General features: G+C 43.5%; 1 protein-coding gene across 6 annotated transcripts in view; it reads left to right on the forward strand.

The window, feature by feature from the left end:
- Grk4 (G protein-coupled receptor kinase 4) overlaps window positions 1-13,488 on the forward strand; it is a 79,567-nt gene that overhangs the window by 47,933 nt on the left and 18,146 nt on the right. For all 6 annotated transcript variants that reach the window (XM_034635888.2, XM_071614106.1, XM_071614105.1 and 3 more), the window contains one exon: window positions 1,599-1,789. In XM_034635888.2, coding sequence (XP_034491779.2) covers window positions 1,599-1,789 — 191 coding nt within the window. The remainder of the gene's footprint in view (window positions 1-1,598; window positions 1,790-13,488) is intronic.

Consider the following 13,488-nt stretch of genomic DNA (forward strand, 5'->3'; position numbering starts at 1 on the left):
GTGGTGCTGAGGGTAGAACCCAGGGTCCCGCACATGTGAGGCGAGCGCTCTACGGCTGAGCCACAACCCCAGCCCTCCTTCTGGGTTCTTGTCTCGAAAAAGTATCAAGGCTATTGGCTGTATCCTTTAGCCTGGGTTTTAATTCTTCCTCTAAGTCCCACTGGGGTTCACTCCTACTATTTTCCCCTGCCTTTCTAGAACAAAGGAGTTGGTCGGAGTGTTCCCGCAGGTGAGCTTCATACAGAGAAGGGTCCCAGGAGTTCCCAGAGGAGAGGGGGAGCTCAATTTGGGACCATTGTGCTTCTTGTTGGAAAAAAGTTTCAGCACGAGCCAAAGTCATAGACAGGTTTATTTAGTAAGGTAGACACACATTCAAGGGAGAACGTGGGCTGTCTGGAGAGTGAGAAGCAACCTGACTTGGACTTGGGGGTCCAGTACTTACAGAGGCTGTCTCTGGGGCCACACTGGAAGTGGATCCAGGGTAGAGCTGCACAATTTTGTGCCAGTTTTACCTATGTCTGAGTATTTTCCTCATTTTATAAGGAGAACTGTGCTTTCTACATCTCAATGGCTTGTGGATGTTTCCTTTAAGATTCAGTTTTCTCTTTCTTTATCCTAAATCCTTGGTGCCCATTAATATTTTTAAGGGTTAGCCTCCTGGCATAGTCTCTTTCTTTGTATAAGACCTTAATTGGGGCCCATTGCCTGACCATTTCTAATTGGATTCTTAACCATACAGTCTTATAGGCTTTACGGTTAGAAGGAATTATCCTTATCTCCCTGAGTTTTGGGATCTGATCTCTGAAAAGAAGTCTCCCCCTTCAGAGTAACTTGGGTTCCTCTTATCAACATTATTTCTGGTCTGCATTTCTCCTGCAAATAACAGGTAATTTGCTGAGGGATGTGACAAACCTGTCCACTTAAGCCTGGCAGAGCTGTAGATGAATTGCTTCTTTGAAAAGAAAGCATGTGGGCATCAACACAGTGGGTGCATCTTATAGAATTATTCCCTTAACCATGTGTTCTGTTCCCTCTGCTCATGTCTGCCTCCTATCATAACTCCCTTGAAACATAGAAATCCCAAATCTAGTTTTATGAAGGGGACATAGTAATAGTCACAGTTTATTCCACTTAACAATTTAGTTTCTGTAGTGTTGGGCCTTCCCAAGGAACTTAGAAATATTTTCCACCAGCCTTACACAGATTACAAAGATCAGCAACACAGAATGTGGGAAGGGTGGGAGCTGTGGGATCGCTCTTGCATGGAGGGTCACTTGCATGCTGAATGCAGCACTGCAGACATTCCCATGCTGGTGCTGAGGCCAGGAGAGCCCAGCACACAATACAGGTGTCTTTAAAGCTTTGCCATTTCCTTATTCACACCTAGAAAGTTCTCTCCTCTCAACGCAGAGCTGCTGCAGTAAGACCTCTGAGAGGCACATTATGTAGGGGACCCATTTCTCTAAAGCATGTAGTAGCTTGGTGTTCTAGTTACAAATCCAGCATGGATAATTGGAATACTGTTAGCAATTAGACCAAGTCACCAATGAATCAGGAGACTTTTTGTGTTTTATTTTTTTATGATGCTGTGTCTTTAGGTTGGTTTAGCCTACACTTACGAAACCAGAGATACCTTGTGTTTGGTGCTAACCATCATGAATGGAGGGGATCTGAAATTCCACATTTACAACCTGGGAAGTCCTGGCTTTGATGAGCAAAGAGCTGTTTTCTATGCTGCAGAGGTGTGCTGTGGCTTGGAAGATTTACAGAAGGAAAGAATTGTGTACAGGTAAGAGTGGTGCAATATAATGGGGCTTGCGACCTTTCAAGCTATTCCCTGCAGGCCTTGGGCTTCACACTGGCTGCTATGGGCTGGACAAGGTGCAGCTGGGAGTCCCTGGACAGCAGTTCTCAGGGGTGGTCCCTCACACTGTGGGAAATGTGGGCAGTCAGAGACATGTTTGCTTTTCTTTTTAGTTTCTCGTCAATCTCGTTATGTCTTTCTGAAGCAGAAGTTTGCTTTTTACTAAATTGATCTGATAATGGTAGTGGTGCTCCTATAAGCATGAGAAAATTCATCCCAACTGGGATGTTTTGACAGTGCTGATAATGGTCACAGGGCTGGAGGCCCCAATTCTTGTGATCAAGTCAAAGGTTTTAGCCACATCACTCAGAGTAATAGCCATGAGTTTATTTAGGGGACAGGAGAAGGGAAAAGGGAACATTCTCAAGGGAGAGAGTGAGTCCTTTCAGAAAGAACAGGAGCCACGTGCTTCTCCTGCACTCCAGAGAACTTTCCAGAGTCCCACTCAGGTCTGCCTCTTAACTTTTTCCTGACAATAAGGATGACATTAGACTCAAGTGCCTGCTGCCATGGCAACTCTAGGTCCCTTTGGCCCGTGCTGGTCGGTTCTAATTGGATTCTTTTTTTATTATTTTCTATATTTTTAGTTGTAGCTGGACACAATATATTTATTTATTTATTTTTTATTTATTATTACCTTTTTTAGTTGTAGATGAACACAATACCTTTGTTTAATTTATTTATTTTTATGTGGTGCTGAGGATTGAACTCACACATACCAGGCAAACACTTCACTGAGCTACAACCCCAGCCCCATATTTTTAATTAATTAATTTTATTTATTTATTTATTCTAATTTGTTATACATGACAGCAGAATGCATTTCAATTCATTGTATACATATAGAGCACAATTTTTCTTTTCTCTGGTTGTACCCAAAGTAGAGTCATACCATTCATGTCTTTATACATGTACCTAGGAGTAAGGATGTCCATCTCATTCCACCATCTTTCCTACTCCCATGGCCCCTCCCTTCCCTTCCCCCCCTTTGCCCCATCCAAAGTTCCCCCATTCCTCCCATGCTTCCCACCCTCATCCCCATTATGGATCAGCATTCACATATCAGAGAAAACATTTGGCCTTTGTTTTTTGGGGATTGGCTTATTGTATTTAGCATGATATTCTCCAACTCCATCCGTTTACCTGCAAATGCCATGATTTTATTCTCTTTTAATGCTGAGTAATATTCCACTGTGTATATATACCAAGTTTCTTTATCCATTCATCTATTGAAGGGCATCTAGGTTGGTTCCACAATTTAGCTATTGTGACTTGTGCTGCTATAAACATTGATGTGGCTGTGTCCCTGTAGTATGCTGTTTTTAAGTCCTTTGGGTATAGACTGAGGAGTGGAATAGCTGGGTCAAATGGTGGTCCCACTCCAACAAGTTTTCCAAGGAATCTCCATACTGCATTCCAGATTGGCTGCACCAGTTTGCAGTCTCACCAGCAATGTATGAGTGTGCCTTTTCCCCCACATCCTCGCCAACACTTATTGTTGTTTGTATTCTTTTTTAAAATATTTTTTTAGTTGTAGATGGACACAATATCTTTATTTATTTCCTTTTTAAATGTGGTACTGAGGATCGAGAACCCAGGGCCTCACACGTGAGAGGCAGGCACTGTACCACTGGGCTACAGCCCCAGCCCCTGTTTGTATTTTTTTTCTTTAATTTTTGTTTTTTTGGTAATTATACATGGTCAGAAAGCCTTTATTTTATTTGTTTATTTTAGCGCAGCAGAGGATAGAACCCAGTGCCTCACGTGTGCTAGGCAAGCGCTCTTGCCACTCAGCTACAGCCCCAGCCCATTTGTATTCTTAATAGCTGCCATTCTGCCTGGAGTGAGGTGAAATCTTAGAGTAGTTTTGATTTGCATTTCTCTGATTGCTAGAGATGATGAACATTTTTCATATATTTGCTGATTGATTGTATATCATCTTCTGAGAAGTGTTTTTTCAGTTCCTTTCCCCATTTATTGATTGGGTTATTATTATTATTTTTTTGGTGTTAAGTTTTTTGAGTTATTTATATATCCTGGAGATTAGTGCTCTATCTGATGTGTCAGGGGTAAAAATTTGCTCCCATTCTATAGGCTCTCAGATTGTTTCTTTTGCTGAGAAGAAGCTTTTTAGTTTGAATCTATCCCACTTATTGATTCTTGATTTTATTTCTTGCGCTATACGAGTCTTGTTAAGGAAGTTGGGGCCTAATCTGACATGGTGAAGATTTGGACCTATTTTTTCTTCTATTAGGTGCAGGTTCTCTGGTCTAATTCCTAGGTCCTTGATCCACTTTGAGTTGCATTTTGTTCATGGTGAGAGATAGGGGCTTGATTTTATTTTGCTGCATATGGATTTCCAGTTTTCCAAGCACTATTTATTGAAGAACCTATCTTTTCTTCAGTATATGGTTTTGGTGCCTTTGTCTAGTATGAGATAACTGTATTTATGTGGGTTTGTCTCTCTGTCCTCTCCTCTGTACCATTGGTCTGAAGTCTATTTTGTTTCCCAATACTATGCTGGTTTTGTTAATATTGCTCTGAAGTATAGTTTAAGGTCTGGTTTTAGTGATGCCAAGTGCTTTACTCTTCTTGCTAAGGATTGCTTTGGATATTCTGGGTCTATTTTATTTATTTTTATGTGGTACTGAGGATCGAACCTAGTGCCTCACATGTGCCAGGTGAGCACTCTACCACTGAGCCATACCCCAGCTGTCTAATTGGATTCTTAACCATACGTTGTTAGAGATTTTATGGTTAGAAAGAATATTTTTTTTAATTTCTTCTTTACTATTTTTTAAAATTATTTTTATTTTTAGTTGTAGATGGACACAACACCTTTATTTTATTTATTTATTTTTATGTGGTGCTAAGAGTCAAACCCAGTGTCTTACATATGCTAGGCAAGCGCTGTGTCACTGAGCCACAATCCCAGCCCAGGAGGAATCCTTATCTCCTAGAATTCTGGGATCTGATTTCTGAAAAGGGTCACAAAATTCCCCTCTTAAGGGTAACCTGGGTTCCTTTTAATGGACATTATTTCAATTTGAATTATTTTAGTGTCATCAATATGTTTAGTATTAGGAAAACACCTCCATCTCTCCCTGAAAAGCTGGGTACCTAAACTTTGAGTCCCCATATGGTCACTCTTCATGAGTTCCTTCATTTCTCTGTGGGTTTATCTACCCAGTACTTGGAAATCATTCCCTAGTAAGAATTTCTAACCTTGCCCTTTTTCCTAAATCCCAGAGAGTTTTGGGGTGTATCTCTTGCCCTCATTCTCCCTACTAGTTGGTCACCAGCTCACTCGTGAATACCTCACACATTCTATTTTGCAGGGTGCCTGGCTCGGTTGATGTCTTCTTTAGGTCAAGTGGCTAGCTGAGAGTTGAACTGGTGTCCCTGATGCCAGTCTTGTCCTAGTACCTGCTCAAGAGACCCTGATAAGGCCTTTCCGAATGCAACCTGGTCCTGTTGCATTGTCCTCTGGTGTGGGACCTTGAGCATCTCCCTTGTCACCTGGTAAGCCAGGCTTTCATGACCCTTTATGACGAGGTTTCCCACATACTTTGTCAGCCCCAAGTCCTGCTGCCCCATGGATCCCCTCCAGCCTGTCATTGTGAGCACGTTAGTAGTTCCCAGAACTTTTTGGTTTCCTCACGTCTCCTTGCTCTGGCAGTGCTGTCCCTCTAGGAACGCCTTCTTCACTGTAGGAGCCCTGCTTGCTCTTCCCAAGTTAGCCTAATGACTTCACTCCTTCCTGGCTGCACACGTGCCCGCCACTCCATAGTAGTCTGGACAGTGTCCACTCTACAGCTGGTCAGACCAGCCCATGCGCTTCTTAGAACCCTGATCTTGTTCACCCTATTCCGATGGCGCTTTGGCTCTTCTTCTTTACCCCCTAACTCCTGTAGCCAAGTTAAATATTTTCCAGGTGTGAGACACCAGTGTGGCAATGGAGCTGATGCAACTTCATCTTGGGTCATTGCTGCCCTGGCCATGATTCCTCTTGAGACAGAGGTGGTAGTGTCTAAATTGAGGTTGCCTTGTTGCCGTTACTTAGAAGTAGAGTCTGCTCTCTGGATGGGGCACACACCTGTAATCCCAGTGGCCCAGAAGGCTGAGGCAGGAGGATTGCAAGTTTGAGCCTAGGAAGCTTAGTAAAATCCTGTCTCAAAATAAAAATAAAAGGGACCAGGTTGTAGCTTAGTGATAGATTGCTTACTCGCCATTTATGAGGCCCTGGGTTCCATCTCCTCTCTGTGAAAAACCTAAATAAGAAGCAGATTCTGTTGGCATCAATGCAGGGGTAGCCCAGAGGACATTTGGTTCCTGCATTACTCATGGAGGTGCCTACAGTTAGGACTCCTGTACTTTCCTGCAGTCTTAAAATGAATTCAGATCGACTAGAAGATGTTCATTCTCTTCATCCTCTAACCTCTGGCTGAACAGCTGGAGGTGTGGTTCGCGGCACTCCACGGGGGCTGGACCTGTTGCCTTCCTTCTACAGAACTGGCCTGCATTGAGTACTGTCCATTGTTTGGTGACTGATTGACCAGTGGCTGTCAGCTCCTAGTGGTGCCCTCCTTTTTGTTGAGAGACTCTTAGCTCCACCTACATGCCTCGAGGGAGAGGTTTTTTTGTCGTCTTTTCCTGTTTTCAGACATTGCCACCTAACCATTTTTTTATATCAAACCAGGTAACAGAGATGAACTTCCTTTTTGTGTGATTTTAGGTCTAATTTTTCAGCAGTCTGAGGTCAGAAAAAAGGAGGAACTTCTGAAGAGGCACCATGTGGTAGGACTTTGAGTAGTCCTTGCAGTCAGAATCAGGAATCTGGAGCCTGCCTCACGCTCCCCATTCCTGGAGGGGAGACTGCCTGGGCTGGGGGGGTTCCCAGGGAGGTATCTTAAAGTGCAGTCCCTAAGAGAATCTCAGGGCTGGGGTCGCTGCACACTTCAGGAGTCTGCCAGGGGAGCCCCTCTCTTTGGGGACAATTACATGGAATAGGCTCCTGAGAGTCTCCCAAGAAGTCCTGCTTTAAATGAGGCCCAGCAGCAGCAGAAGGGTTGCCCTTCCAAGAGAGGGTACTCTTGTGAGTGTCCTGGAGACAGCAGGTGGAGCAGCCCAGCCATCCAGCTGTTTAGAAGAGGTCACAAGGAAGAAGCAATCACCGCTTTGGCTGGCTCTGCCCTAGGCTGTGCCGTTTTGTGTCTGTTGTTTGTTTGGAGAGAGTGTTAGGAAGTGAGTAAAAGCCATGATGTCACAGGGCCTTTTACTGCAAATATCATCATCCTGGGTGCTTCCTCTGCTCTCCACAGTCCTCGTGTATTTGTTAGATAGAAGACTGAAACAGCGAGTCCCTGAAGGTTGCCGGGCTCAGCGTGGCCCAGGAACACTGGCTGGAGGCTGCTGGGACACTTGCCTGGGACAAGCGGGGACAGAGGGAAGAGCGGGCTCCCACCTGACAGGCCTGCAGTGTCAGTGCATAGGTTGCACACTTCTCAGGCCGGTGTGGTTTGTGTCCTGTCCTAGGTCTAAAGTATTTGATGAGGAAAGAAAACAAGCAAATGAAATAAAGTGAAGAGTTCTAAGGGAAGACCTGTGACGTACTTTTCAGTGCCAAACCAGCTCTCAATTTAAAAGTCATCCTTTCATTTACAACGAATACCCAGTTACAAAGCAAATGTGTGTGTGTGTGTGTGGTGTCTAATGAAGAACTTCACTTTCCCCCTCTTTCCTGACATTTCTATTGCCTGCTTATTATGCCACAGTCTAAAAGGACAAGCTTTCTGCAGGGAAGTCCTAGGCTGTTAGTAACTGGATGGAGAACAGCAGCCTTCTGCGTGCTCTCCAGCCTTTCCGGGAGGGTGAGTTTTAATAGTGTAGTGTCTTTTAAAAGTTGTAAGAATTATTTTATGAGTGTGCACAATATGAATGCATGTGGATATGGTAAAAGATGGAAAATTTTAAAAGTCAACCTTTTTTATTATTATTTTTTTAGTTGTAGTTGGACACAATACCTTTATTTTATTTATTTATTTTTATGTGGTGCTGAGGATTGAACCCAGCGCCTTGCATGTCTAGGTGAGTGCTCTACCGCTGAGCCACATCCCCAGCCAAGAGTTGACTTTTTGAAATGTTTTCAACTTCCTTGTGTGTTCTAGCAGTTACAGAAACAAGGAAAACACAAAGAAGGTGATATGTGGGTGAAGGCCCTGAGAAGTCTGTGTTGGTTTCCAGGGCCTGTGTCTGTGGCATCCAGAGCTTCACCTCCACCCTAGTTCAGTAACTGCATGTTGTCCTCAGTCATACCTTACCCTTCAAGAAGTGGGATGTAGCCAGTTGCAGTGGTGCACACCTGTAACCCCAGCAACTCTGACTGAGGCAGGAGAATCACAAGTTCAAAGCCAGCCTCAGCAGTTTAGCAAGGCTCTAAGCAACTTAGTGAGACTCTGTCTCAAAATAAAACATAATAAGGGATGGAAATGGGGCTGGGATTGTGGATCAGTGGTAAAGTGCTTGCCTAGTTTGGGTAAGGCACCACATTAAAATCAATCAATCAATAAATGAACAATTTTTTTTAAAGGCCGGTAACATGGCTCAGTGGTTAAGTGCCCCTGGGTTCAATCCCTAATGCAAAAAAAAAAAGGTGGATGTCACACAATCTTGTTATCCCTTAGCATCTCTTTTTCCCAATAGGCATAAGCAGGATATGTCTAAGAGGTCAGGGCACTTGCTTAGGGTGTTGCAGGTAGGAAGAGTTGTTGGATTGGGATAGAGGTTTCCCCAACTCTAAAAGCTAGATAGTCATTTTTCTACACCTTACTGCTTCTGAAGAGTAAAGCCTGTGTCACCAGGTGTGGTGGTGTATGCGTGTAGTACAGTACTTGGGAAGCTGAGACAAATGGATCACTTGAGCTGGGGAGTTTGAGGCCAGGCTGGGCAGCATAGTATGGACCCATCTCAAAAGAGCAAGAGAGGAACGAGGCCCGTCGTAATAATAAGGAACATCTTTTGTGTTTGTGCCCTGTCCCATACTGTGTGGAATGCTGGGCGTGAAACATGGCTCTAGGTGTTCTCATTAGCCCTCCTTGCCATTCTCAGGAGGAGATGTTGCTTAGCATCCCCACATTTTAAAAATATTTTCTTAGTTGTCAGTGGACTTTATTTGTATGTGGTGCTGAGAATCGAACCCAGTGCCTCACACATGCTAAGCAAGTGCTCTACCACTGAGCACCAATACCAGCACCAGCATCCCCATATTATAGATAAAGAAAATGAGGCTCAGAGGCAAGTCCACCTGTCACACCACCAGGAGTGAATGTCAGGGTAGGTCCCAACCTAGGCTTTTAGAGTCTGGACGACATACTGCCTCAGGTGGGAATTTAAACTTTACAGAATGACATTCATAGGTTTTAGAAGAAGGATACGCCATGAAATTTCTTAAAAAAAAACATGCAGTGAGACCAATATATGTGATACAAAATAATTTGACTGACTTTCGGAAATAATAGTACTAGGGATTGAACCCAGGGGCACTTGACCCCTGAGCCACATCCAAAGCCCTTTTTTATATTTTATTTAGAGCCATGGTCTTTCTGAGTTGCTAAGTGTCTTGCTAAGTTGCTGAGGATGGCTTTGAATGCACAATCCTGCTGCCTCAGCCTCCTGAGTTTCCGGGATTACAGGTATGCATTCACCGCACCCAGCTCTAAAAAATCTTAAATCCTAGCTGGTTTAATATTGTAGGCTAGGGAACGCTAAGAATGTACATAGAAATTAAAATCTTGGACCAACAGTTAGTTATTTATTCTCTCTAGGCCTCTTTTTTCTTAGGTAGTTATTTTAATCATTAAGTCAGTTATTTTCCTTTATCTTTATGGAAAATAGAAGTTCTAAACCAAGACTTATATTAAGATGTATCTCTGTAGCGTCAACTTTATTGAAGTTCTCTTTTGCAAATGAATCCATGAACTTAAATGATTGTGTAATCCAGATAGTGGGTTTATTAAATTCTGAAATATATTTCATTTGTTCTAAAGGTATCTTTTTTTTTTTTTTTTTTTGGTACTAGGGATTGAACTCGGGGGCACTCAACCACTGAGCCACATCCCCAGCCCTTTTTTGTATTTTATTTAGAGACAGGGTCTCGCTGAGTTGCATAGTGCCTCGCTTTTTGCTGAGCCTGGCTTTGAACTCATGATCCTCCTGCCTCAGCTTCCAAGCTGCTGGGATTACAGGAGTGCACCACCGCCCCAGGCTCTAAAGGTATCTTTTAATGATCTTTTAATATTCAGACCAGGAAATTTTTTGACACTAAACTTAAAACTCAAAGCATCTTTCATTAATTCTAAGTGATACAGACCCTTAACCCTTTATACTACTCACAAAAGTGAAAAATGGTTGACAACTACTTTTTTTTTTTTTTAATAACAGTACTAGAGGTTGAACCCATGGGTACTGTACCACTGAGTTATATCCCGCCCCCTTTTTGTAGTGCTGGGGATTAGAACCCAGGGCCTTATGTATGCAAGGCAAGCACTCTAGGGACTTAGCCATATCCCCAGCTCCATGTCCCCCAGCCCTTTTTAATTTTTATTTTGAGACAGTTTCTATTTTGAGACAGTTTCTTGCTAGATTGCCTAGGCTGGCTGCAAACTTGTCATCCTCTTAATTTAGCCTCAAGAGTTGCTGGAATTATAGGAGCGTGGCTGACAGGCAGTTTTGAAGACTCAAAAAATAACTTGTTCTGAGAGAGTAACATGCAGTGAGACCAATATTTGTGATACAAAATAATTTGACTTTCGGGAAGGATTTTTGGAGTTTTTAAGACACAGCATTATGTAAAACTTAAGCTTCCCACCTTTCACCCCCTGGGGAGGCAAGACTCAGTCTGTGGCCTCAGGAGTAGTGGTGGCTCTTTGTGTCTTGTGGTCCCAGTTTCTGCATGTATCCAGCTTGTTCCTGCAAGCTGTTGAGGTCATGGACTCCCTGGGACCTGAACGCACCTGCCATCAGCTTCTCCTGTGAGGTGGAGCTGTCTGGTGCACAGAGGCTGACAGCATTTGTTGATGCAGATAACTGAAGCAGAGATGAAGCTTTTAAACTTCTCTAGTAAATGGCCTTTAGTGCGTTTCTATGTATCACTATACTCAGAGGAATCCATCCACCCTGGAGTGATAACTACTGGAGATGGTTGTGGGAGACCAACCTTGCATGTAACTGAGTCACACTCCCCTGCTGAGTGCTGAGGCGCTCAGCCACAGAAATGTGGCAGAGCTTTCCCCACCCTTCTTGGGTGGGAGGGTGTGTCTTGCTACAGCCCCTGGGTGAAGCTATGCTCACCTGTTCCTTTGTAATATCCACCCCTTGCCCTGTTTAGGATAGAATCTTCCATGGAAGTGCCTTGCGTGTGTCCCCTTCTCCTACTGTGTCCTTGGGTGTGGCCTACCCAGGTGTCAGTCAGTCTGCTGACAGTGGACATCATGAAGATACTCAGCCCTCTGAAACCTGACCCTTTGTCTCATTTGAATAGTTTCTCCTCAATAAAAGGGGTCAGCGCGTGCTCTCGCTCTCTCTTCCTGCGGACCCTTAAGGTCAGAGGAGCTGTCACAGCGACCCCAAAGAGAAAGGTATTTGTGTCTCTTGTGTGGTTATTTCATGCAGCCCAGTTAGCCCAGTTCAACCCCTGAGCCTTTTAGTTGCGAGAACAGAAACCTTCCAATTGCCGTCCAACATGGGGGCCAAAGGTCTGAGTCTTTAAGCCACCAGGACAAAAGCAACAAATGCTGGGCTCCTAAGGAGTTACATTACAAAGGAACAGGTGAGCGTAGCTTCACCTTGGGGCTGTAGAAAGACACACCCAGGCACCGGCCTTGCACCCAAGAAAGGTGGGGAAGCTCTGCCAAGTTTCTGTGACTGAGCGCCTCAGCACCCAGCCAGGGAGTGTGACTCAGTCATGTGCAAGGTTGGTCTCCCACAGATGGTCCAAATGTCTACGAGTTACTTTGATTTGCAGAAGACTAACATCTCAGAGCACTTCTGTGCTCTCATCTTCCCAGCAATCTTGTGAAGGAAGGGTCACATCCTTTCACTGAGAAGAGAGGCACCCCAGGGTTGAGTGTTCTGTCTTTCTCTGTAAGAAGAAAAATCTGAACTCTTTGCTGGCAGTTTCATCAGAATGGTTTGAGGTAGTTTTTTTTTTTTTTTTTTTTTTTTTAGTTTTTGTTTTGTTTTGTTTGGAAATTTGTCTCTTGTTAAATAAGGTTCATGAGATTTTTGTCCATTTGGAATGCTTTCATTGAAAATAATTTTTTTATTATTTTTATTTTTATCATGTGGTGTTGAGGGTCGAACCCAGTGCCTCACGCATGCTAGGCAAGTGCTCTACCACTGAGCCACAGTCCCGTCCCAGCCCCTATCATTGAAAATAATTAGGAGAAAATGTTTTTAGAAATTCCACTGAGGAAACAGATGGTTAACTGTGCATTGGATTTCTTTTCCTTGTAATTGAATTATGGATTGTCAAGCAGATGACCTCTTTCCCAGGCAAGAGGGCAGGAGTTTGGTGTGCAGGAGAGTAAGGGCAGGCAGGGCCAATTTGGACCTATCAGTTTTTCAGTAGTGAGTTGATCATGCAGGTCATTGGGCGTACAGATGGGTGTGTCACATAGGTTTATCTGTAGCTGAAAGGGTTATTCATTAATTGAAGAAGTAGATGAGTCTCACATATCTACCAGGTCCTAAGCTGTCTGCTAGGATACACTCTCCTTGCCCTCAGGAGGCTCATAATCTAATGGTGGTGAAGGGCCATCAAAACATGCATGAAGGGTAGGCTCTTTTGCTTTTCTATCTTTTCTGAAACTTTGCAAACTAATTTAAAGAAAGAATGGCAGATTTCAATATTTATAAGAACTGTTAGTTGGTATACTACCCACATTCTTCCAAAATGAAAATTTCTTCTTCTTACTCTCTAGTTCCGTAAATATGTGAAGACTGCACATCTCTAATCTGAAAATCAGAAATTAGAAATGCTCCAAAATCCAAAATGCTTTGAGCACTGACAGGAGTCTACAAATGGGAGATCCTATACCTGACCTCATGTGATGAGGTTCTCTACACTACCACACCCTGTGTTCAAACTTGGAGATAGATTGAGTACATTAAAAACCTGGAGAAATGAAATTTTGAGAGAAGGTTAAGAAGCAGTGGTTTGCAAGCCAAAGGTGTGGCACTTATTTACTAGCACACATCTCGTGTATGGGGTGTGGAGCGGCAAGTAGGAGGCAGGGTGGCTTTGGGGCCTATCCTGCCTTTTCATTTAGCATTTGGGAGACCCACTGAACTTGGGGATACCCCTAGAATGGCACCTTGTCTGTAGCTGCTCTGCCAAACTTTGGTAAGGATTGCTGGAGGCAGTGCATATAAAATAGACAAGTCTTGGCACATAGTGAGCATGCTGTAAAAATTAGCTGGTGTTATTACTACAGGTTGAGCGTCTCTTAACTGAAATGTGGGACCAGTTGCATTTCAGAGTTTGGAGGATTTCAGATTTCAGATTTTTAATTTTTTTAGGGATGCTCAACCTGAACATTATTATTTTGACACCCACGTGTCTGTCT

This window comes from Marmota flaviventris, chromosome 7 (assembly GCF_047511675.1).
Source record: "Marmota flaviventris isolate mMarFla1 chromosome 7, mMarFla1.hap1, whole genome shotgun sequence".
NCBI classification, from domain to species: domain Eukaryota; kingdom Metazoa; phylum Chordata; class Mammalia; order Rodentia; family Sciuridae; genus Marmota; species Marmota flaviventris.